This window comes from Periophthalmus magnuspinnatus, chromosome 9 (genome assembly GCF_009829125.3).
Source record: "Periophthalmus magnuspinnatus isolate fPerMag1 chromosome 9, fPerMag1.2.pri, whole genome shotgun sequence".
NCBI classification, from domain to species: Eukaryota; Metazoa; Chordata; class Actinopteri; order Gobiiformes; family Gobiidae; genus Periophthalmus; species Periophthalmus magnuspinnatus.
Window position 1 is genome coordinate 10,892,993 of NC_047134.1, and position 25,572 is coordinate 10,918,564.

The 25,572-nt window shown below is 42.8% G+C and overlaps 1 protein-coding gene across 2 annotated transcripts; it reads right to left on the reverse strand.

Moving 5' to 3' along the window:
* Positions 1 to 5,548: 5,548 nt before the first annotated feature.
* On the reverse strand, positions 5,549 to 9,409 carry LOC117376584 (homeobox protein orthopedia-like). Of its 2 annotated transcripts, none has more exons than XM_033973097.2 (3): positions 9,296 to 9,409; positions 8,657 to 9,045; positions 5,549 to 6,675 (listed from the first exon to the last, which is right to left on the reverse strand). In XM_033973097.2, the coding sequence occupies exons 1-3, from the start codon at positions 9,330 to 9,332 to the stop codon at positions 6,172 to 6,174; spliced, it is 930 nt and encodes a 309-aa protein (XP_033828988.1). In that variant the 5' UTR covers positions 9,333 to 9,409; the 3' UTR covers positions 5,549 to 6,171. The 2 variants fall into 2 exon arrangements, with proteins under 2 accessions (XP_033828988.1, XP_033828986.1); XM_033973095.2 differs by having other exon boundaries at positions 9,257 to 9,409.
* Positions 9,410 to 25,572: the final 16,163 nt, after the last annotated feature.

Consider the following 25,572-nt stretch of genomic DNA (forward strand, 5'->3'; position numbering starts at 1 on the left):
ATAAACCAAATGTAATATTCTTATATGCAAATGTCTCCATTATATGTAGCAGAGGCAGTATATAATTCCACATATGGTTCTAATATGGTTCCTTCATGTTTGGGGATTACCACTTAACTTAAACTTGTCTACAGAATAAATATTTTGATCTGCCTGATACACTGGCCCTTATACGCTTTACATTTAAAAACATTCCTTTGGGGAAGAACATATATGACAAGTAGGTTTGATTTTGCTGCTTTTTGTGGCCATGCATGAGCAGTTCGCATAATGAATGTTGATAAAGTAGAAAAGCTGCTCTAATCAGGACGGATCACTGTGCAGAGGTAGAGAATGTCAGGCACAGCTGCTTGGTGAGAAATCCAATATTGACTGTCGGGATAAATGTCCTGCGTTTTCTCTCATCTGTCCCCCGGGCTGTGGTATTATGCCTCTCACGCTACTGTTCCTAATTGGATTAAAAATAGGTTGTTATTGGGAGGAATATGACTGAGAAAACTATCATGATTATTACCACTCAACAGTGTTGGCCAGCACACCTCTATCTGGAAAATTATTTGTGGTGGGTTTGAAAAATGTTTGCACCTGGCAAATGTTTAAATGTATACACAGATGTTTAAGATTGTCAAGCTTTATCTTATACAGTTTACATGTTACAAAGCACAGATTCTTCCCATCTGTTTTCACCTGGAGCCGTGCAGTATCCTCACGTCTGCAGGTTAATACAGATATACTTTGAACTTTCTATAATTCCTGAGACTTCATTTCCATTTCTGACATGCGTTTGCCACAGTTTTCTGCTCCGGGTCAGGTTTTTTCCAGTCAGACCATAAACCTTTTGGTGACATGGTTGCTTGGTGGAAGATTTATGAAACACATGTACAGCCCTGCCTTTGGTGATAGTTTCACTCATTGACATGTGTTTATTTGAACGGTTTTGCAGCCATTCCATCATAAGAATATCCAATATCGATCTCGGAAGCTAAGAGTTAAGCCTGGTTAGTACTTGGATGAAAGACGTGGCTGTAGTGCAAAAATGTTGTTGTGTGCTTAGGCAAGACACTTCACTCACATTGCATAGTATGGATGTGGTGTGAGAGCGATTGGTGGTGGTAAAAAGGGCCAGTGGCACAGTTTACTTTCATCAGCTGGGCAGATGTGGCTACAGAAGTAGAGCTTACCACCCCCGAGTGCGGAGTCTATGAATAACGTGATGTAAAACTCTGTGGGTGAAAGATGCCACACAAATCATTAATATTGTTTTTAGAGCATTACAGTTTTTGTGTTCAAAAGGAGTAGGAGGTGAAGTAAAATGTACTTACATACTTTCCCATTTAACCTCCTCCACCCAAGCCCTTAATTTAATTACTCTTAATGGAGGCCTTCACAGCTCATGCTTAAGTTTGTTTGACTCAATGTTGAAGCAATGTTTTGAGCAGGACCTCAGTTTCTTGGAGCTACTTTGTATGAAAACTTTTATTAAAACCTTATTAACAGCCAAAGACACTCTCACTCTCACAGTATTCCACAAAAGGCCACACAGGAGCTTTGTGAAACATTTAGCTAAACAATGATCAAACTAATTGTAAAATAAAATAAAATAAAGTAAAAGATTCAGTAGATAGTATAAGATTGTTGGTTTTGTGTTTTTGTTTTATAAAAAAGCAATAAACCAACAATAAAATCTGCCCTTACTGACTCGTTGCAAAAGTCACACCCTGTACTATACTTTGCTCTATAGGCTTGTGTGATAAAATATGCAGTGTTCTCCAGCAGGGCCATGTATGCATGCATGAGCATATCAAACAGACAGATCCATCAGACTTCCACTGGGCTTCACTTTGTGCAGCAGCAGGAGCAGCCATTAACAGAAAATAAATGTTCGACGCCATAAAACTGACAGTGTCTCATTCATACTGACACTTGGGCTAAATTACACATAAAAGCACTGATAACATCATCATTAAATATTGATTTTAAGGATGGTGGCAAGCAAAACAAATCTACACACACATGCCACAAATTGTAATGGGGCTACTTTGAATATGAGTCAGGATGGTTGTAAGCGGCTGTGGGTGAGAGTGGAGCAGGAAAGGGAAGTATAAGAGAGGGGAGAGGAGGGGTGGAGGTGTGGGTGGGGGGGTTAGAGGGAGATTTAAAGGGGGCAGAGGCTCAGAGCAGATGTTGGTCCTGATGATGATGGATGGAGCTGGTTGAGATGCAGACTTGTAATTATGAAAGGCACTCGCTCCTCTTGCCACTTCTCCTCCAGATGTCACTGTGCTTTCTTACTCTGTTTCAGGCTGTTGTAACGCACAAACCAACATATATGTGTATGTGTGTATTTACATAGCTAATTAAATGTTACCCAGTGTTGGACTTCCATATCTCTTTTGTCACTAGCACCAGGTATATCAGTAACTTGCTCTGTGCAGAAGATATAGTTTGTGTGTTGTTTCAGAAGAACTATTAAAAGTCTGTTTAAAAGTGCTTGGATGACAATACACCACGGCTCAACGGAGCTGTTGTAGTTGCAAGAAAAGAAATAAACATGGCCTGTAAATTTATTTAATAAGCAGAAAGGATTTAAGTATCCAAACACACTATGTATATGTTTAAAATAAGAAAACACTCACTGTAATATACACTTTTGTTGTAGGTTGGCATGTGTTTTAATGATAATAATTAGTAATCATTCAGTTTTAATAGCATTATTAGCAGTTGCCCAAATTGTATGCAAACTATTATGGCTAATTATAAATGTCATCGTTCATTTTTTCTGTAACAAGTTATAGTTGTATGTGTGTTTTTTTTATTTTTTTATTTATTAAGACTTGATGAAATTCTTTGGGCTGTAATTAAGTTATAAATAAAGTTTGTATTACTCTAATTAAAACACTTCCCTAAGCAAAGGGGTAAAAAAAAACATGCTTCATTTTTAAGTTACACATCTAAGAAGAATGTTGCATGTGTCTTCTTCAAACTATAGCATCCCTGAGCTACCATAACTCAGTGAAAAGCATTCAGCGTGTAGGCCGGCAGCTGCTCTGTGTGAATGGGAGCTGCAGAGTGGTAACCTGCTCTCCACTGCAGCTCATAAAAGGTGCAGGACACAAACATGTCACTAATTGATTGCTAATTGGTTCTTTTGTAGTGCTCCATTGTGTGTTGACAGAGGTCTGCCCTGAGTCCGACAACACATAAGCAACAGTCGCACTTAATGACGACATTTAACAGCCACTACAGGGGTGAGTACTGGAATTTCCCATTTATTTCAGAGGCACGTGAACCATCCTGGAGGAATTGCTGGGTTTCAGATGACGTCGCAATAATCCTGGGTAATATTTAATACAGAGAGAGCTACAGCTGAAATGAATATTGTTAAAATGATTACTTTTGTTGACACTAAGGTGATTTCTTGGGTCTGGTCAATAAAATGATCAGGTTCCACATTTATGCATTTACCTTTTGGATATTCATGGTTAAGTACATTGTTATCTGAATCCGAAAAACACCAATTGTCCTGTACTTAATCATAAGGAAATTGTTCAGATGTTACTCCCCTTACATCTGGAGACATGCATTTGACAGTAGCAAGAAGTGCAGAGTTGCCATCCACGTGTCTTCCTCTCCTTCTCTCATCAGTGCATGAGAAATTACCTAATGAGGAATGGGTCGCACATTTCCACAAACTCATTAACCCACAAGCGAGTGAGACTAATTGCTGCGTTTGGGTAATGTGATTTCACATCTGTTACTGCAGCCCAGGACACAGCACTGGCCGCGATGAGCAGGACCACATCAGACAAGGAGGTAAATACAACGGCTTACAGGCGTGCTACAAATCTGATCATTGTCTGATTTCTGCAGTTATCAGATTATAGAAAATTATAAGACTTATTATAAAATTAATTGTACTTTGTCTTCCAAATACAACAGTTAGGCTGCCACAAACATCTATTGATTAAATGTCTGTTTTTGATTATCAGATTTTTAAACACACACCAAAAAAAGATCTAAGTATATCCGCAAGCAGCAATGATGGGTCCTAGCCCTACACCCCGCCCCACCCTGCAAGAACAGGGGGCGCTACTGCTCCCTCAGTTCCCTTCTTTATATTACACTTGTATTACACTATTGCACATCTCTTCCTCTTTGCTCAGCCTCATGACACTAACAGGCCCATCTCCATCTTGAGGCGCTGGGCCTAGTGCTTATCTCATTATTATATCATATTTTTACTGGCCACTGTTGTTTAATCTGGACCAAATCTGCATCAAAAGCAGCCTGTCGTTGTTGCTCACAGTGGGTTAAACTAAATGAACAGTAGATCCAACTTTATCAAAACAAGCAGCAAAAGTTTGGCTAAAACATCAAAAGTTAACTTTCTGATTAAAATACTTTAACAGTCTAAAAATGCATAATGACATTTAACAATGACATTATAGGCCTGTATATGTTTTTCGGTGTTATTTTTATGTTAAATAAATATACCAGTGCCATTAATTACACGTGACCCCGCGCGCACTTCTCAAATGTAAACAGCGCATGAAGTAAAATACAAAATAGATTTGCTGTTTGGCATTCTTCAGGGCTAATTGGATACAACAGAAACACCAGGCTTGGAAATATACGGTTGAGATGAATAAATTATTATTTCCAGGGTCTTGACTTAGGCTGGTATTTTCAATAATTCAGCAAATTACGACAAGCGACGTATGTTAATAGAAAAGGTGGAAACCGACTGTTTAATATGAGGAAAGTAATACTCTTTTGATAATTGTGATTAATTCTTTGTTTAACCCGCAGCATTGTTACAGAAAGTCTAATTATAAGTTTACAGGCAGCGCGGCTGCTTGTGCTAAACCGTATCTCATCAATTACCATCCCGTGACCGTAAATTGGCCTCCGCGCTGACACGAGATGAGGTTAACACGCTGATTAATCCGAGCTGTGTGATTCCAGCCTCAAGATGACACTTACAAACTTTGACACAGACAGCAAGGGACGCACTCTTTCATAATGGAAAAGTGTGTTTACTGACGAAGGAACTGCGCTTTGAACGTCGAATTATCTCAGTACAAACAAAGTCTAGGTTTTTGTGGCGTATTTAATGAGAAAGTGTCGTGGAAAGGTACGAACTAAACAACCCACTGTGTGTTTAAACTGCGCATCATTTGTGTTAAAACGTGAAACAAAGAAGAGGAAGCGATGTCGCCAATTAATTTTGACTAAAAACGTTTAAATAGTTGTTAGATGGAGGATTCAGGATGCGCTTTTACGCGTGCGCCATGAGCCTTTTACGCGTGCACAGCTATGAGCCTCTGCGAGGTCGAATTTTACAATAATAAAAATTAGCTCTAATTGTTCGCTTCAAACAACATAAGAGTAAACACATACATCCTGGTTACAGGATACAGGCCTATGTCTTATAAAAGACACACACAGGGACAGGACACGTGGCCGTGCGCCTCTGGACTGTTCGTCTGACAAAAATCTACCATCACCTTGTCACAATTTAACAGAGAAATAAATCATTCGTGGTTTGACAATCTTGAAAATTACTTTTATTGTTTGTCATTTTAAATTTGTACAAACCCGTCAGTGGTGCATTTTGATATGAGAACAAACATTTAGGAAATGCCTCAATAATAGCACATACAATAAGTTAAACATGTCACAAAAAGACCAGAGGAACAGAGTAAGAATGTCTTATGTACACACAACATCCGCACAGCGCAGGCCACTGACGCTAAGTGTATTTTTTCCTTCTTGAGGGCTGCCCTCAGGCCAACTTAGTCCAAATAACCCGAGGACACAATGTACGTGCACAGGTCCCGTGGTGCGAGTGCAGTAGGTCCTAGCAAGTATTGCCAGAATAAATAACCGTTTGACATAACACAACTTCACCTGAACACAATAACATGTGTGCGTCATGACGCACCCAAAAACATAAATACAACGACTGTTTGGCTCTTCGCAAACGGCCTATAGTCTATGTCATTACAATAGTATTCACCATCAGTAAGTGTTAAAATCCATTTGAATTACAAGATAAATAACCCCGAAGCAGCCATTCCTGTCCGTGCATCAGTTTGATAGTTTTGGACCATGTTTTTCTCGCAGGGTGTCACAGCAGAGGCCTAGATCAGGGGTTTGACAAAAGTCACTTTAAGTAAAGCTCATGGACACTGTGTGCTCCAGCGCTTTGCGCCGCAATGACGCGATGCTCGTCCCTCTCCACATGTCACTGTCCGGGGAGCTACACAGCTGCGGTGAGCCTGACACGTTTGTGGGGCCAGAAAGAGACGCCGACATGCCTGGGAACGGGGACTGGTAGAGATGGGACTGCAGGCCGGAGCCGTTTGAGGTGAGACCGTTGGACAGGCCCATGGAGTTGGATGGGGGCCCAGGCCCCAAGCTGCACTGGGATAGAGGTTGTCCCATGCCAGGCTGACGGCCCAGTGCTGGAGGCAGCTGGAGCTGGGATACGCCCGGCATGCCCGTGGCCCAACGGGAGTCATTTGCGTGGAAGGAGCATAGGCTGTTCTCCACTGCAGCCGCAGCCGAAAACTGGGGAAAGCCCGGAGTAGGCAACAGCGTGCCCGGAGCACGGAACACGTTGGTGGTCTTCTTCCGCTTCTTCCACTTAGCGCGTCTGTTCTGAAACCAGACCTGCAACAGAAACATGGGATGAGCTATGACAGGATTAGGCACAGGTAAATCTGTCTAACCTGATGTAATGGGAATAAGGTCACTTAGGTCACCTCACTGCTAAACTGCTTTTTGTTTGTGCAACTGTGACGAGGCGGAGTGGGGCTGGTTTTAGTTGTTTTTATCATGTGTATTAAATGGAATGTTTTTAGTGTTTGATTTATAGCATGATTTTACTTCCCCCTCCTCTGCTTGTTGCGCATAGTCACGAGATCCATACAGCCAATCCAAGCGCGTACAGCACACACCTGCTCTGTGGCGCGGCCCATGAACCATAAATGCGGAAGGGACAGTGGCACGGGACAGAGACGCAGGACACAAGGGTCCCGGCCTTACCGAGAACGAAATGGAACTGAACGAAACGGAAGAGACTCGGTAGAGGGACCCGGTGTGAGAGTCAAGTCACCAGGAGGAGCCGGACGCGCGGGAGAAGAGGCACCGACACCACGACGTCTGACAGGAGCAAGAGCGGGTATAGGAGCGCCGTGAGGAGCTGGTGCGCTGTAGTGGAGCTCACTGTGGAGGAGCCTAAGCTCCGGGGTCGGGGTTGTGTACGGGATGTGCTGGATGTGCTGACCCTGGTGCTGTCTGCACGGGAGGACCTGGCGGCCGCCCACGGGACGGGCCGAGAAGCGGAGAATAGACTGAGCAGAACGAAGCCGGAGTCATGCTGTTCCTGTTGGCCCTGGTCTCCTCAGGCTCACAGACATGGACATTTAATGTATTAGCTAGTTTTATTCAGTTTATTTTATTTTAACCTTATTTTATTGTAATAAATTACATTCGTTTTAATTGTGGTGTTTTTTGTTACATTACAATCCTCCCAACATTTTTAACCATAGTTTTAAATTTCTCCTGGCCGCATGTAATCTGCAAATTTCACTATAAACCCAAACCTGTGACATAACTGAATTGTTTTAATGATCCTAAAGAAAAAAAGCCAAACAATAAACAACAGTGATTTTTCCTAGAGCCTTTTCAGGATCATTGTTTAAATCTCAGTGTTAGGCCACAGAGCGGTATAAATCTACAGCAGTACTGTGCATAAACGGTGTGGAGATAAAACCAAGGGCATGCACAATAGAAATAACAACACGCGGCGCAGACATCGAGCTTTATAGAGATTTCACCGCGTTAGCGCGTGATTAATGCGCGCGCGAGGCTGTGAGCAGCGCCTATATTAAAAGTGAGATCTCGCTCTCATTTCGCTCAGCCATCCGTGAAACGTCCCAAAGCCATTACACCCATGGAAAGAAAATGCAATTTCTCATTCCATTAAAAAAGTACAATATATTCTGGAGTTCTATTAAGACGTCGCTGATGGAGCATTTTAGACCCGAGCGCGTGACGCGCGGTCCTTCACGCGCATTCTGACCTGTGTTTATCAACAGCACATGACCCAGTCCTGCAGCTCCTTTTACTCAACAATCCAGCCACCAGCACACACTGTTAGAGTGACTAATAGTGGCGTTTGTTTTATTGCTTTCAATGGGATCATTTGCATCAATGCCACATCAGCGACTAATAAGGCGTTCAGAAGAACAATTCTGTTACTTAAAGCCCAGTTTGGGGACAAGACTATTTATTTTATATACATTTATATCTATTCTGAATCTCTCGAGCCCACGTTCAATTTTAATAGTTCTAATAATGTAATTATATGTATTTAAAATGTAAATCAATATTCTCCCAGAAAGTAGCACGATCAAAACAAACTGTGAATATATTATAAATATCATGTAAAATATAAACACTAATATAAAATATAAAACCAATACACTGTAAGAGTGTAAACACACAATAAGAATAAACGCACATAAATAGGCCATAATGTTTACAGACCTGTGTACAATAATGGAAAAGTGGACCTACACTTTTGACTTGATAAATTAAAGATGGGCGTGTGTTTATCTAAAAAGATGAACTTATTTTGAAGACTCACCTGAACTCTGGACTCTGTGAGGCCGATGCGCAGAGCCAGCTCCTCACGCATAAAAATATCAGGGTAATGCGTCTTGGCGAAGCTGCGCTCCAGCTCGTTGAGCTGCGCGGGCGTAAAACGCGTCCGGTGCCGCTTCTGCTTCTGTTGGCTCGCGGTCTGACTGGAGCTTTGTGGCGGTTGCGGTTGTTTTTCTTGCTCCTTTCCATTCACTGTCATGTTTCCCGCATTGGAGCCCACCGTGGCAATGTCTTCACTGGGCAGCATGGTGGTGCCTTCCACTGAGTCCGCGCCAGGGGCCATGTCTCCCGGGTGTCCGGGCTCTGGCATCCCACCCAGGCGGCACTTGAGGGGCTCTCTGTGTCCCAACAGCTCCGCAGCATCCTTCATCCCTAAAAGCCACACAGAACAGCACAGCTCAACGCACGCTCTTTAAAGTACTCACTGCTCGAGGAAAAGCTGGTTAGACAAACAATAAATCCAGTCAATTTATCATCAACTATAATTATTACAAAATAGCACCAAAGCAGTTAGCGACTAACATCATTAACCACAAAGGCTATTTATCAAGTGACAATGTGAAACAATAAGTTGAAATCTTACAGTGGAGTTTAGGGCCGTTGTTTAGAGCTGATAACTCACCAAGCCGAGCATCCAGGAGGTCGGCATGAGAAAGCATCGCGTAACGCTCCAGGGCGAACCGTACCAAAAACTACTACTGCAACTTTGAAGCAATTTACCAAGCATATATGCTCTAAATGAAGGAAAATTCGGTTTGTGGTTAAAAAGGGGGTCCCTTGCATTATAATGTCCTTTAGAGCGACGGGGAGGCGCTTATTAGTTCAAAGAGTCCTGCGCTTCCTCAAATAAGAGCCAATCAGAGAGCAGCCTCACAAAAGTCAGAGAGACGTGCGCCCCCCTCCCTCCGCGTGTTACACACTCTCACCTCTGCAACAGCCACACGCCATCACGCGCACGAACGAGGCGCTACAATTGAATTTAGACCTATGCCATTCCACCCTCTGATTTATTATCGTTTCGTGGTTAAATTACTCTTTGTTTAACATCTCACTGTGTTTGTTTAAACCTCCTCCATGTCGAGGCTGTTTTCACATACGCATGTAAACACATAAATTAGTTTTTTTCAAAATAAATATTTCTTTTCACTACATGTGGTGTCTCACCTTTACACTACAGAGATCAAACGCGTGACACTGTCATTATGCTGCCCGTAATATCCTGGAATAAACTGAAGAGAGATACAGATGGATGTGAGCATGTTAGTGATGCTGCTTTAACCGCTATCGACTTTTCATCAGTGTCTGCGCAATTAAAGGTATTCAGCCTGTTAGGTGCAAACCAAATCACACGCGGTGCCACTACACGGGTGCCCTTGTAGCAGCGCCCCATCAGTGTGTTTATTATACAATTAGCAGGACAGCCATTGATCAGTGCGGATCCAGGGCACCGCGCTCGGAGCACGCCTCTGTCAGATGAGTTTCACTAGGCCCTACAGCACTTCCGCGTGTCCATGGCCCAACAATGACGCGCCACAGCACAAGGTGCGCACTTATAATGCAGCATGTTCTAAACGGAGACTCGGCCCCCTCCAGAGGTGCACACACGGGCTTAATTTAAAAGTTAAAGGAAAGTCCAGGCGTTATTTAAAACGTCTTTTCTAAACGAGAGATACATCCTCAGATGGGCCCTGGCTCCTGGTGAGGAAAGAGGAACCCACTGAATTGCCCTATGTCTCATTCAGTGTCTTAACTGGACCACATCAATCTTGTCTCAGTAAAATCGTGCGCGCACACAATCCTTTCGGGTTAATGCAGCGCATCGCCTGTTTACACGCGAGGAGACACTTTTAATGGAAGCGCACCAAAAACAAATGCAATTTCGTAAAGCAATTTCAGAGATCAAGAATCCCGTGTCCATTCTTTTCGCGGTTTTTAGTAATCAAACTGCGTTAAATCTATTGCACACAAGACTGACATATTTTACAACAGCATCTCTCCTCCATATTTCACAAGAGTTCACTTCTTTTGGGTTTAACCTCTCACTCAGATGGTGCCAAAGAGAACAACTGAACAACAGTCACTGAACAACAGTCACTGAACAACAGTCACTGAACAACAGTCACTAAACAACAGTCACTAAACAACAGTCACTAAACAACAGTCACTAAACAACAGTCACTAAACAACAGTCACTAAACAACAGTCACTGAACAACAGTCACCGAAGGTTCTGACAGAAGGACTCTCAAATACACACTGCTCCAAACACACACACACTGCTCCAAACACACACACTGCTCCAAACACACACTCTGCTCCAAACACATACTCTGCTCCAAACACACACTCTGCTCCAAACACACGTACACACTGCTCCAAACACACGTACACACTGCTCCAAACACACGTACACACTGCTCCAAACACACGTACACACTGCTCCAAACACACACACACTGCTCCAAACACACACACACTGCTCCAAACACACACACTCTGCTCCAAACACACACTCTGCTCCAAACACACACTCTGCTCCAAATACACACTCTGCTCCAAACACACGTACACACTGCTCCAAACACACGTACACACTGCTCCAAACACACGTACACACTGCTCCAAACACACGTACACACTGCTCCAAACACACACACACTGCTCCAAACACACACACACTGCTCCAAACACACACACTCTGCTCCAAACACACACTCTGCTCCAAACACACACTCTGCTCCAAACACACACTCTGCTCCAAATACACACTCTGCTCCAAACACACTCTCTACACACTGCTCCAAACACACACTCTGCTCCAAACACACACTCTACACACTCTGCTCCAAACACACACTCTGCTCCAAACACACGTACAAACTGCTCCAAACACACGTACACACTGCTCCATACACACGCACTGCTCCAAACACACACACACACACACCCACACACTGCTCCAAACACACACACTGCTCCAAACACACACACTGCTCCAAACACACACACTGCTCCAAATATACACACTGCCCCAAACCCCCCCCCCCCACACACACTGCTCCAAACACACACACCCCCACACACCCACACACTGCTCCAAATATACACACACACCCCCACACTGCTCCAAACACACACACACACTGCTCCAAACACACACACACACTGCTCCAAACACACACACACACTGCTCCAAACACACACACACACAGCTCCAAACACACCCACACACACCCCCCCACACACTGCTCCAAACACACACACACTGCTCCAAACACCCCCCCCCACACACACACACACACACACTGCTCCAAATATACACACACAGCTCCACACACACACACACACACACACACACACACACACACCCTCACACACCCACACCCCTCCACACACACACACACACACCCCGCTCCACACACACACGCACTGCTCCACACACACGCACTGCTCCACACACACGCACACACACACCCCGCTCCTGCGGTCAGGCGCAGCCACCGCGCCACGTCACAGCTTCATTATGCGTCTGCACTGCGCGCGCCCCCTTGCCGCTGCGTGATGTGCTGCGCAGCTCTTTAATTATCCCTTAAATAAAATAATAAGCAAACAAGAGCCATTTCCTTAATAGGGCAACAGAGGAGTGCGTCACGGAGCGCGCTGTGCAGTGTCAGCGTGAGTGCGCGTGCATGCACTGGTACTAGGAAAAGATGATTAAAAAAGCAGGATGCGCAGAAGGTGCCAAAGAAAAAAATGTACCACGGTCCCATTGCACACGTTTGTGACCTAAGTGCGCGTTTGTCTGTGGATTTTATTTATAATTGAACATGAACAATGAAATGCATAATAATAATAATGACATTACACACATCGGACAGAGTCTAATTGTCCAATGGTTTTAATAAAAAAAGATGTATTATTAAAATGACTATTGTGAGCTATTGTTGGGTTAAAAGGTTGTATAAGTGGTTAAGTTGATAATGTTTTATACAGTTACAAAGAATAATGAAACGTGCTGCTTTTTCTAACCCATACTGATCATGGGCTGGTGGTTGTTCCATACAGTTCAGACCAGGCTCCTTTAACATTGACTTAATTGACTCCACTGGATGTCATCACTTTGGATTGTTCATATTGTGTCAATGTCTTTTTTTTTTTTTTTTTTTACTGTGGGCATTACATTTCTTCTTGTGGCCGATAAATAAGAGCCTGGCCTCTCCTTGATTTCCCCTCCAGTTCTGCTCCAGCTGTTAGAATATGTTCTTTCTTAAGTCCGCTCATTAGTTAGCCCCATTTAGCTCTGTCATTATGAGACTGTAATGCATCATTGGAGGTAATGAGTGCTATACTGCAGGTGCCAGTGACTCGCAGACACTCAGGCCACTGTCTCTGCACTCATGATACACACACACACACGTTACACCCTCATTTGTACAATATTTACAATCCAAAAGTATATATCAATTACAATCCAAAAGTATATATCAAAGGCAGTGTATAATTACTACTTAGACTCTAATTTGTCACAAAATCTTTCCCATGGTGTCCTGTGTCCTTCCTTCCGATCATTTTGCACAACATGCATTTATAAGATGAAATTTCAGTCAGAGCCAAACTCATTCTTGTACAGCTGGGATATTAGTCCAATGTCTTTAAATAATTCTACAAGTTGTTCCCAAAGAAATAGCAGGAAATAATTTTAGTTTAGGAATAAGTTTAGAAACATTCAGCAAGAAACGTTTATCCCCGAACTCTCTGTAGCTCCTTTAAAGATGTATATTTGATTATATAATAGTAGCAGGATTAACCAAAATGCAAAGGACAATTGTGTTCACTACAAGTCAACACAGTCACTCTATAAAGTCTGGATGTAGGTTTATAGTATCTGTGTGTGTTAGTCCTGATCTGTATTTATCCATCCTGTCCGTACATTATGATTTATTACAAAATGGTTTATTCACTGAAGAATTCTATATTTAGTGATGTTGGAGTCATCAGAGGCAGTTTTAACATATATTTTACATGTTTTAGTTCCTCATTTTAAAAGTTGTGTTGTTAATCAAAAAGAAATTCACTCAGATGCAATAAAAACTGTGACTTAAGGAACAATGATACAATTATGGCCCATGAATTGAACACAAGTCCTCATGTTCTCCCATTTGACTGACACTGGACACAAATGTGACACAAATCAGAGGACAGATCTTGCAAAACTGGAGTTGGAAAATACTAATTCCAAATAAAATGTTCAAAAGTTCAAGATACAGCCCTATTTTTACATATACCCACAGTGCTCTGGTAAAAGGGGACATGGGTCAGTTTGAATTTTGTCATTAAATAAAAAAAACCAAAAACACTTTTCATCATCCAGGAGCACACACAGAGTCACTGTTTAACCTCACACCTGACTGGTTTCATCATCCGGTCTCACTGTGCACGTGGACAGTGTAGAGCACGTTCACCTCTCCAAAACAGACGCAATGTACGCTTGTTAGTTGTGCAGCTCCAAATGCCACACTTTGCCACTCATCCATCCTTTTACATTGTTCGTCCCCTCCCATTCCACACATTTCTGCTGCTGAACACCATTCTTCCCTCCCAAGATTAATTGATCATCAATTTAGCTCTAATTTGGACCAAGTCAGCTGGTAAATGGGCCAGTTTTCCCTGATTGTTAGTGAAATGTGTGCAAGTACATTGATAAATTTTGATTATTTATCAATTACAGACAAATGAACTAAATCTATTGAATAAATTCAAGCCTGATTGCCATAATAGAGTTTGAAAATATGGCTATTGATAATGATTCCAGCTAATAGTCTTTTCCGGCTGTGGTTGCTGGCTTGTCGGAATGACAACACAAAAGTCATTTTTCACAGGATCAGTTGAGTGAGTAGGGGCCGATCTTTCATTAATCAGTTGCATTACGGAGCTGATACGGCATAATACGCCACGCGCTTCCCACTAACTCCGAGACGGACGCTTTGTCATCTTTTACGTCAATTAGCGCTGATCCCATTGTGTTCCATCACTACGTGTAGTAATAGTGAGCATATGCTAAGGTAAAACCGTGTGTCTGTCCCACCCTCCGTGTTTGGGCTGGTGATGAAACGGGCCCTGCTCTTAATTTGCGCTCCTCCTCAGCGGCGGCGCTTATGGCGAGGGTGGAGCGCGCGCTTTTAAATGAACCTGCCACCGTGTTTTCCCAGAGTAAATGGAAAAGCAGCTCGCTGGAAAATAGGCGAGGGAACAATTGGAATTAGGTTCAGGGGCTTTCACACACGATAACAGGGGATAACTATGAACCACGGGCCTGTTTTCACACGTACACACACACGTACACACACACACACATTAGGCCTGTCATCTCCTCAACCTAGTAACCAACTGTGATCCTCTGTTTTATTCTGCTGCATACTGGCACAGGGATTTGGAAAGGTAAAACTACACTAGTGACAAGTCTAAATAAAATACACACCAACCACAAAATGCCAGTACACATCAATACACAGTCATAAGGCACAATACAAATACTTCATGATGCATTATAAACATTACTACAGGCGTTTTTCATGCTTTTGAGTAGCCTAATATTTGAAAACTATCCTTAGCAATAGGCTATTTTACAGGGCATTTGACATTTTTTCTGGCATTTTTTTCCCTGACAAATTTAACAACCAAATGTACATGTTAAAAAAAATAACAGTAGCCTCTAATACAGTATCCACTTCCTCTTCAGATCAATGGCTGCAGCTCTTCGACAGAATCTGGAAGCACCTAGATGATGAGCGTTTAAGCTGGGCAGGTAGGAGCAAACACAAGGGCCAAGTGCGCGTGAATTAACCCAGTCCACATCTAATATGCTCATGTCAGCTCTGGTTAGTGCGCGCGCGCCAGGCCTCTATTGGCAGAGGCGCAGCTCCAGCAGCGCCTGATACACGGGCACATATCTATAATCGATGGCTACTTTTAATTGGACAGGCTGTCTGTGTGTGAGCTGCGGAAAAGGCTGGGGAAACTTCATTTAGGGATCGCTTTTGGGACTAAAGACCAATTTTACTTTAGGTGTAGCGCGTTTAAATCTATCATCAGGTCAAAATGTCAACGTTACGCACAGAGGGAGGGACTAAACTGAGGCTGTCATGTCAGAGTTTGTGGGATGCAGATCATTTAAAGGTTTGCTGCTAAAATGTGGAGTCATTATTGCAAACTACTACATTAATTTAAATTTTTTGAAGGAAGGCCACATTTAAATAAGGTTGTAGTGAAGCGTGGCCCTCTGAGAACTTCTACCTTGGTTAGTGACATGTGATTTCGCCTTGTTCCCTTGCTCGGGTTCAAGTGATCTCCTCATGTGATGTCTGCTATTATCGGGTTGATGCGCACGGAGAGTGGGCCTAACCTGAGTCAGGACCACTGTGGACACGCTGCTTTTGGCGCAGCCGCTAATTGATATTGAGCGCGCTTGTGGTGAGATGCGCACGGGGCCACTGCTGGCTAATCTATGCTTTAATCAGCGCGTGTAATGAGAGTGGCGGTACGCACACGAAAAGAGACTTACAAGCCATGTCTGTCAGCCTCCGCGGGAAAATATTGCCTCTAATTGTCGCCATTAAAGGAGAGCGGGAGATGTTGGCTTTTTCAGGATTGGGGATGTGTGAGCTAATGGCGCTGTCCTTCAGAACCAGAGAGGCGCAGAGTGAGGGATATGCGCTGTCCATGGTGCTACTGGCGCAACTGGATCTACTGCTACAGCTTCTGCGCCTTCAGAAATGACTGTTCTAATGTGTGTGTGGATATTAGGGAACAGGGGTGATTATAGTGCAATAGAAAATAAAAGATTAGCAGAAGATGTGCAGGTTAACACAAACACCGCACTTATGAACCAGTTTGTGACGCATCAGGAAAATTATAATCACCAGACCCAGCCTCAACACAACAGCAGTGCGTCGTGGAGAAGAAGCGCGCGGGTTTATAAACAGAGCAGGAAATAGAGAGCGGTGCTGTGGGAGCGTGGGGCTGGAAGGATGGATTGTGTGTGCAGTTGTGACAGCACAGAGCACACTTCGCTGTCCCGTGGTTGGAGCCACATCCTTTCCCTCTGGATCCTGATCTGTCTTTTCATCAATCACACCTGCTGGACACACAACAAGGATATTTGGGTCCATAAATAACGGGGCTGGTGTGTAAGCACGTTCTGTTTAAACCGAAGCAGCTTTGCCATAGATCTGAAGAGGGATTTTCCCCCCAGAGCTCAAAGATAATCACTTCTAAAAATAGGTATGGCGCGAAAAATGTAAATTATTACCAAGGACAACATTTGTGTCCTCATACTCAATGATACCCATCATCTGAATTCTTAAAGAGTCAAATCCTACAGCCTAAAATTAAATCATGTCACTTTATTGTGATTTCAGTATTGACAGGAGAGTTTTACAGCTCAATCACTACAAATGATCCCTTCATTTAATAAACTCGTGTTTTGGTCGCCTAATAACCTGACAGTTCTGCCCAGGGCAAGTGATAAGATGCTGTAGGTTAACAGTTTAAAGACTATTATCTGTAACTTTCCTTTGCATAAATTACAAACATACACTTCCACTGCAGCCGCCTGGAAACATTGGTTTTGTTCAAAATCATTGATGAATTTAACAACATATTTTAAAACTTGTACATTTTAGTGCAGAGCTTTGGCCAAAGCCGTTTATGCGACATTTGTAGCCGTCGCAGAGACGCAATGGAGATATCAGGAGGTTTGTGATAAATCTGCGCAGCTCTGCTTCAGCAGAGCCCAGTGTTTACAGGGCGTGTGCGGGGTATGTGCGTGCGGGGTATGTGCGTGCTGTGTGCGTGTTGCGTGCATGCTGTGTGCGTATGTCCGCACACTGACCTTGCAGGGGTCAGGAGCAGGACGCGGTCACGCAGAGGCCCGGATGTGTGTCCAGTGCAGCTGAGGTGACGTCCTCCTTTAGGCGCGCCCCTCTGTGCGCCTCCGTTGAAACTGCGCGATACTGCGGCTTATATCAACAGAACGACGCGCATTTCCTGCACAGATAAAGTGCCTTTGAAGAGGATTACAGAAATATGTATGAATTTCTGCCTGATTGATTTGATCATTCCACATTACAAAGCTGCGTAATGCTCAAATGCGATAACAAGTTTCCACTTCCCTTCATTATGTAGCAAAAATGAGACCTCGTGGGGCACACTGCTTCCTCGGATGAAATATAATTTGTGGGGAGAATTTGTTGTATCTGTCACAAATATTCCCAATTAGCTGCGTAATTATTTGAAGGTTTCTGCAATTACGGCACAAAGCGGCAAATTTGAAGCAGTGGCTTCCTCTAATTGCTCCAGATTTGATATTTTGCATATTTGCATAATGGGAAGATTGGTAAGAAATTGTGTTCACTCGTTTGTGAAAAATTCTATGAATTTTATGAATGTGAAGCCGACCCCTACGCTGGGTGACTTTCCCAAAGCTCAGACACGTGTCTCCATACGCGCCTCATCCACGGGGAGAGACAGAGGATGGAGAGGCAATCCATGCATTTTAATGAGCAGAAAAAAATATATAACATTTTCACTGCACTGTTTACAGCCCAACAAAAGATCATATATTTTTCCTTCGTGCCTTTATTCTCTTTCACTGATTTATTAGGCATTTGCTTATCTTATTCATTTCACACCACTTAGCCAACAATATGGTTGGATAGGTTTTATCAAGAAGCCTTTGATTTTGTTATGAGATTTATATTAGATACTTCACAGATTTAGATTGGCGAGCGAGACTTAATTATGCAATATCTCAGTGTCCTGATTGATATTGAAAAAAAAAAAATGAAGTGTTCTATGTAATTGGTAATAAAGAAGGTAATTTTACAAATTTGTCCCATTAGAAATGATATGACACTCAGGAGCAAATTATATTAACCCAATTCACCACCTTCATAAGCAGATTTAAAATAGTCACTGGCAAAAGGTATACAAAATATGAACAGTTCTGTTCATCCTGAGGCCGGCCTGGTGTGAAAGGACGTCTGCAGAGGGCCGTTTGTCAGAAGACCAAAGCTCAGATAGATGCGTTAAATGACCTTGGTACATTACACTCTCTTTCAAGCCATTGCAATGAAGATCACTCTGGTTTTAGTTCACCGTAAGGACTGTATGTGTGCGCACGTATTCACTCTGGTCACTTTAATATGTATGTGCAGATGTACTATTTATCCTCAGCACATATTTGCAGACATATGCCAAATGTGCAGCTCAACTTTGGCTTTAATACTGGTTCTTGTAGGAAACACCAAATAGATCCAACCAAGTCAGCAGTTTCGATTCACTACATACAACTTTTTAAACTTTAGCCAATTTATGAAGTTAATGCAACGAGAGAAATAATATAAACACATTGTTTTATTTAATTCAGTTGTTTTAGTTATTTTTTGAAACTATTCTGTTAAATGATGAATTTATGAACGTCTCACAAAGAATCCAGTAAAATTCACAGGGAGCTCATAAAACCAGTGCATAATGATTTGAGTCATTCATGAGATATTAGAGCATAATGAGCACAGTCCACCCTCTGCAGCCCACAGCGCTACAGCCTGCAGACACACAGCCCCTGGGCAGAGCTGTGTCCCACTAATTTATAGATGAAAATGAAAGGCAAGCGTAATGTAAGGACTCCTCCAGCAGACACCAGCCGTTATGGGCACTGGCTCTCACTTTGAGAGGGGAAAACCGGCTCTCGGAGTAATGCGTTTGGCAGGCTACAAAACACAAAACACTAGTCTTAAAACTCCAGCTGCATCAAACCCTCCTACTCATATTACAGGAAGGATAGTGTTATATTTATCATTCATTTACAATATTCTATAATAAACATAGTGGCTGATGTGTGTGTGTAAAAATATTCACAATATATTCATATCTACGATGCACTAGTTCATTATTCCACTTCAATTAAAAAGTGACTACATGGCCTGGGCTTTTATGTGTTAAGTGTGCTCAGAGTTTACCCCACTCATGGGCACCAACAGTTCTTTCTTTCTTTCGTTATTATTTTATTGCTGTTGCTATTCTTTCAGTTGGTTTCAGTGACATGTGAAAAGAACTGTTTTAAAGGATTATTTTGAATATGTTTATTTATGTATTCTGGTTGGTATAAGTCAGTAATTAAAAGCACAAGTAGTGTATCTGCTTTGCTGCAACAGATGACTTAATGGCCCTTAAGTGATTTTCTTAAGTTTGTGTGAACATGCTGTAATATCTGAGCAGGAGGAGACTGGTCATGTGACACAGTGAACACGAGTGTGAGGACAGCTCACAGCACACACAAAATTTTTCAGGAAAAGAACAACAGCCCCATGAATGTGTTCCCAATGAGTGTGCAGGAACAAGGCTGAACAAATACAATCTCACACACACATAAACACTGGCACAGAGGCAGCACTGAAACTGGCCTATTCTACTCTTTGAGTTAATGGGAATAAAATACCTCGGTGGATGAGTGCAGATGTGTTTGATACAAATAGTCATTTTCCTATTTGCTGCCTCATTGGGCATGATGAATGATGGAAGTCAGAGAGGCGCAGTGATAAATGGCAGCACCTTGGCTCTACTGCATGGCCTATTGATTCTCCTTCTTTATTACCCCTCAGCCCAGCTGGCTGCTCTACCCCCTCACACACCCCTCTCACAGGCACACTCCGACCAGCACACATGCATCCACTGCATTCTGGGACTCCAACTAACTAGAAGCTGCCGCCATGTGTTCCCCAAATGCACCGACAACCCTACAAATGAACAGTCACAAGGAAAGGAAAAGAATGTTACGTTGTTATAGGTAAAAATAAAAACAATGTACATATGCAGATGTTAAGTTAAATTAGAATTTGTCCTATTTGTTTTTTACGAACCCTCACAGAAACAGGACACTAGAACATTTCCATCTGGAGAGCTGATGGTTCGGACAAGTATCATGTCAGTTTGGACTCATCCAGAGGCCCCTGACAGGTGCAGAGTCGCCCTGTCAGAGAGGCGTCAGAGCAGATGTGAGATTCTGATGGCGGGAGGAGCGTGGCTACTTCCTGTCGGACAGCAGCGTGTCAGAGGGTCAAACACAACAGGAACATGCTCTGTCAGAGCTATGTCTCTATCATCACTGTCACAGCTCGGCTCAACAGAGTAACAGAGAGATCACAGCGGCTGACCTCCACACTTCCATTTACCTGCTGCATCTCCTTGACCTTGAGCGGCGCAGATAATAAGTCAGGCTCCCCGGTGATGAATGGTCTGTGTGCACCCAAGTGTGGATGTGTGTGGATGTGTGTGTGAGTGTGCGCATGTGAATGTGTGAATGTGCAGTGCCAAAGACCAATGAAAAGACAATGAACTGGTCAAACTGAGATGAAAATAATCTTTAAGAATTGTACAGCTTTATAGAAAAGACCAGGAAAAACCTAAAGAAAAAATAATTAAATGTGGCTTTAGAAGAATGGGCCTTGATACGTGAATACAACGTGCAGGTTCAGATCCCAACGCACAAACCTAATAAAAAGTGTAGGCCCTACCTTAAAAATGCAAAAGGTTCAAGAAGTTTAAAAATGAATCCACTGCATTAGGTCAATTGCTTAAACAGCTTGTAGAAATTCAGAGAACGTTTTGTGTGCCTCTCTCCACACACGCCAAAAGTCCATGTTACCCAGGAAACTCTTTAGACTCAAATAATAAAGTGCTAGAAAATGTAGCAATCCCAGTCATGCAATCATCATTCATTATTTCACACATTTTACCAACTATGCGAGTATGTGCGCAGTCATTGGCTCCCCCCTCACGCTCGCCGCTTTAAAAGTCCATTTGGACCTCTGCCTAGAATCACCTTCTCGCCGTCACTGTGGCAACGGAGCCAGGCCTAATTAGTATGCATTATCAATTAACAAACTTAATAGCCGGCAGATTGATTAGATCCTCAGTTATAGGGGCAGAACTCAGGCGAAACATGGAATGAAAAATAATCACATACACACACACAGCGCGCTAACCTTCTCCTCCTCCTCACTTGTGTAATTACTGTACGCATATGGTGCAGAAGAGATTGGAGCGCGCTTTTGAATAAACCTGCGGCTTTATAATGAGTCAGGCCGCCATGGCTAGTTTAGCTCTGATTGTGCTCCAGTCTAATGAATGACAAAGCCTCCATGCGCACACAGCTACATGAAGACATGTGCAGAAATGTATGGGACGCATCTCTCCTCACAACATCTACACACTCAGACACACAGTGGGAATGTAATCAGGCGTTAGCTTTACCCTCCTATCAGTCTAATGGAGGTTAATGAATGATTAGGTCTAATAATTTTAGAGTGGAGCTCCCGCTTAACCACACAATGCATCAAATCCTGAACAGTGAGAGACCCTGCACAGTGCAATCCTCTCTTCAATTGAACAAAATATGCAAATAAAGCATTTTTATCTATTGTCCAGTCCAAAATTATTCATACCCTGCATAACGTTATTTTATTCCCAAGTAATAAACATGGTCTAGCTGAAGTCACCCAACAGAATGAACACTGCACACATCAATGTCAAGTGAACAAATAGAATAATACCTTTATAACCAGTGTATGTATTGCACTTATATTGCACATGTGGAAACCTCAATAATCATTACCAATGCTTTGCCATCACTGGAGTCACTATAAGGAGTTTAGTGTCTTCCTCCTTGTGTGTCTTGTTTCTTCTCTCCCTCCTGTTTATGTTTATCTGTGTGGAGCTGGGCGGAGTCTTACCTGGAGCCTGAGTCTGTTGAGGACGTTCAAGACTCACCTGCTCGAGAAGCCTCTACATTCTTCTCATTGCTAGATCTTGTGGTACACTCCTATTCTCTAAAAAACTCATTTTTTTATATACCTGTTTTTCGATAGACCTGCCTTGACCTTACAATTTTGTGCAGAGCTCCGTCCCAGCTCCCAGTTCGTCTCCAGCCTCCTCCTCAGCCTCCGTGTCACCTGTACCCTGCTCCTCCTGCTCCTGTCTACTATTTTTCATTTCATTTTTTGGACAATAAACCGTGTAAAATGTTCTGATGTGTCTGCCTTGAGGGTTATTCTGGCTCTTGTCATTACAACAGTCACAAATATTTGGTTTAGTTGAAATACTGGTTAATACATCAAAAGCATGTAATGGTTTTCTTTACAGCAGTTCATTTTCAGCTCAAAATCTTGTTTTAAGTCATTTCAACATTAACATATAAACACCATATGTATGCACAGCATGTTTCTGAATGTGGACTCGGCACAGCTCTGGTGTTACTCCTCTGGCCCTCAGCACAGACAGAAGCAGTGACCTACCACATCAGTGAAAGGCCAGTCCATGAACATTAAAATGCAAACGTGCACATATTTCATAGTGTTAAGTTTTATGAAGCATTTAAAGCCCCTTCCCTCCAGTAGTAAATCCTAATGATCTTATTTCCTATTCATAATACTCACACTCACCACCTCTAAGCGGTCACATTAAAAATGTTTGCATCTCCACCAAGTTCCAGGGTGAAATTAAAGTGAGTTTGTGCAGAGGACACATATTTACACATAATGACAGAGCGCAGCGTGACTTTAGTGCAGATGTGGGCCTGTCTCTGCACTGGCCCAGTTTGCAGCCATCTCCCTCTGATGTATAACTCGTTGTCCAAAGCTTAATGTTGATTTATTATCCATCCATAAATTAGAAAAATATGTTGGAGAATTCGGCGGCACAGCCCGGCTCGAGGAGCGTCTGGGGATTGGCTGACATGTCAGAGGCGCACAGGCGCTCGCCAGGCGCCTTTTGTTTCCCTGCACCAGCAGGCATTTAATGAGAGCTGATGCTTTAAGGTAAATGTGTTAGGACAGACAGCAACAACAGCCACAAAAACAGCCCGCTACATGGAGAGATGGAGAGGGGCGCCAAGTACTAATCTGCCTCTACACACCACTGCATGTGGATTTAGCACATATCTGTAACATCATCCAAACGACAAAGCCAAATCTCCAAATTTCTTATATATGTACTATATATATTCAAAAGGCACTCACTCTCTGAAGTATTCAAATCTGACTGGCCCAAACCTTGCCAGCATTAGAACTAAGGCTAATGACAGCAAATGTTATTTAGCAAACTCCTTCTCATTTAGTTCTTGAAAGATTGTGGGCTTTTATTTGAGTCAAATTCCTCTCTAGAGTCAGCTCATCATATTAGCTCCAGTTTGGCCAGCATGCGTACCTCTTTTTCTCTTCTGTTGCCATTATCGAATAAGGCTGATTATTACTGGTGGCGATTCTCCAGCCGGTCTGGGCTGGCGTGAGTGCGGACATACATACTAATTTGTAATAAGCCCTGGGCTTCTCTGGGGGTAACATGTTGCAGCACAAAGCAGACTGTGCCACAGCCCAATAAGGATTACTTAGTGAGGCTGCTATTAATCACACCAGTAATCACATGTCAGGCCTTTGTGACACTAAACCTGTCCCATGTTTACACCAGTGTCTTCAGCTCACGTTCACGTCAGGGCTATGGCTGTTAGAGCGGATGTTACAGATGTGCAGTAATACAGTAATCAGAGCAGCAGTGTGTGAAGGGCTCAAACACACAGCTCCACTGCCCTCAAAGGTCACCACTATGGGCTTAAGATTGGACTAAACAAATACATATTTTGCAATGACCCATTCCAAATGTCTTTGTGAATAGACGTCTACACTCACTTCACTCTCTGTGATTTTGACTTATACCTCACCTCAAAGACATTCTCAAGTTGTTGTATTAGTTATTAGCACAAGTTCATACAAATGAATCTATTCATTTAAAGCATTCTATTATTGACATATTTTCTTCCTATAAAACGTAGCTATCACTTCCTGTTTCTACAGTAACTACACTTAATACTGTATTTAAAGGTCCTAATGGAGACTGTGAGTGAGTCTGATGTAATTGTCTTTTTACCATCATTAGGTGAACACAGCTAAACAACAATGAGTCCAAGAAGGCACTTAGGTGTCCTGTGTTAATAACCCATTACAATATTTGAATGAATAATGAATTATGTTCAAGCAGAGCTTCTCGCTGCATTAGTTGTTTTACAATAGAACAACCTCGTCCATTAGCCACAGTTTGAGTGCCTTTTTCATTCACAGTAAAAGAATAAATCTTTGACTGTGCTCTTAATAAGTCAGCCCCAGTTCTAGCTCGTGCACCTGGCCTGACGACACAGCGGTGAAGGGGAGAAAAGAGGGAACAATGCCTTGAAGGTCCACTTATCGGCCGTCAGTGGTGTTGGATGTCTGGTCGTGTGCATTTATCCAGCCCATAATGGTGCTGAGCTGCTGGTGGTGCCTATTGTTTAATGATCTCCTTGGGCCTGGGGAGTAAACTACTGCGGTAATCAGAAGGGTAAACTCAGCTATATTTCAATTTGGAGAGGCGCTCTTCCGTTCAGAGAGGCCGCTCGGAGGCGATAAATAATAGGGCTACTTAGGCTATCCTGCAGGCTGCCTCTGACACCTATACACAAACACACACACACTCTCATAGCCTATAACCATTCATGCTTTCCATAAATCAAGCGCACTAAAAGCCAGTGATTAGCGACATCATTTAGCCTCTAAAATCCAAAGCGGGACAACTGTTTCCTTCCCTGGTTTAGGCAGAAGATGGAGAGATGCACAGATGGTGAATGGGCTGCAGGGGAATGGTGCATACAGACTGAATCCAGTGAAGATTTCCGCTCTCAAACAGACTGGAGCAGGTCAGTTATTGTGGCCACTGACTGTTCTGACCTTCAGTGATAAAATGCTTACTGGTGAAAACTCTGTCGTCAGTTGATTGAAATATCATTTGAAAATAATCAGTCTAAAGTGCAATTTGT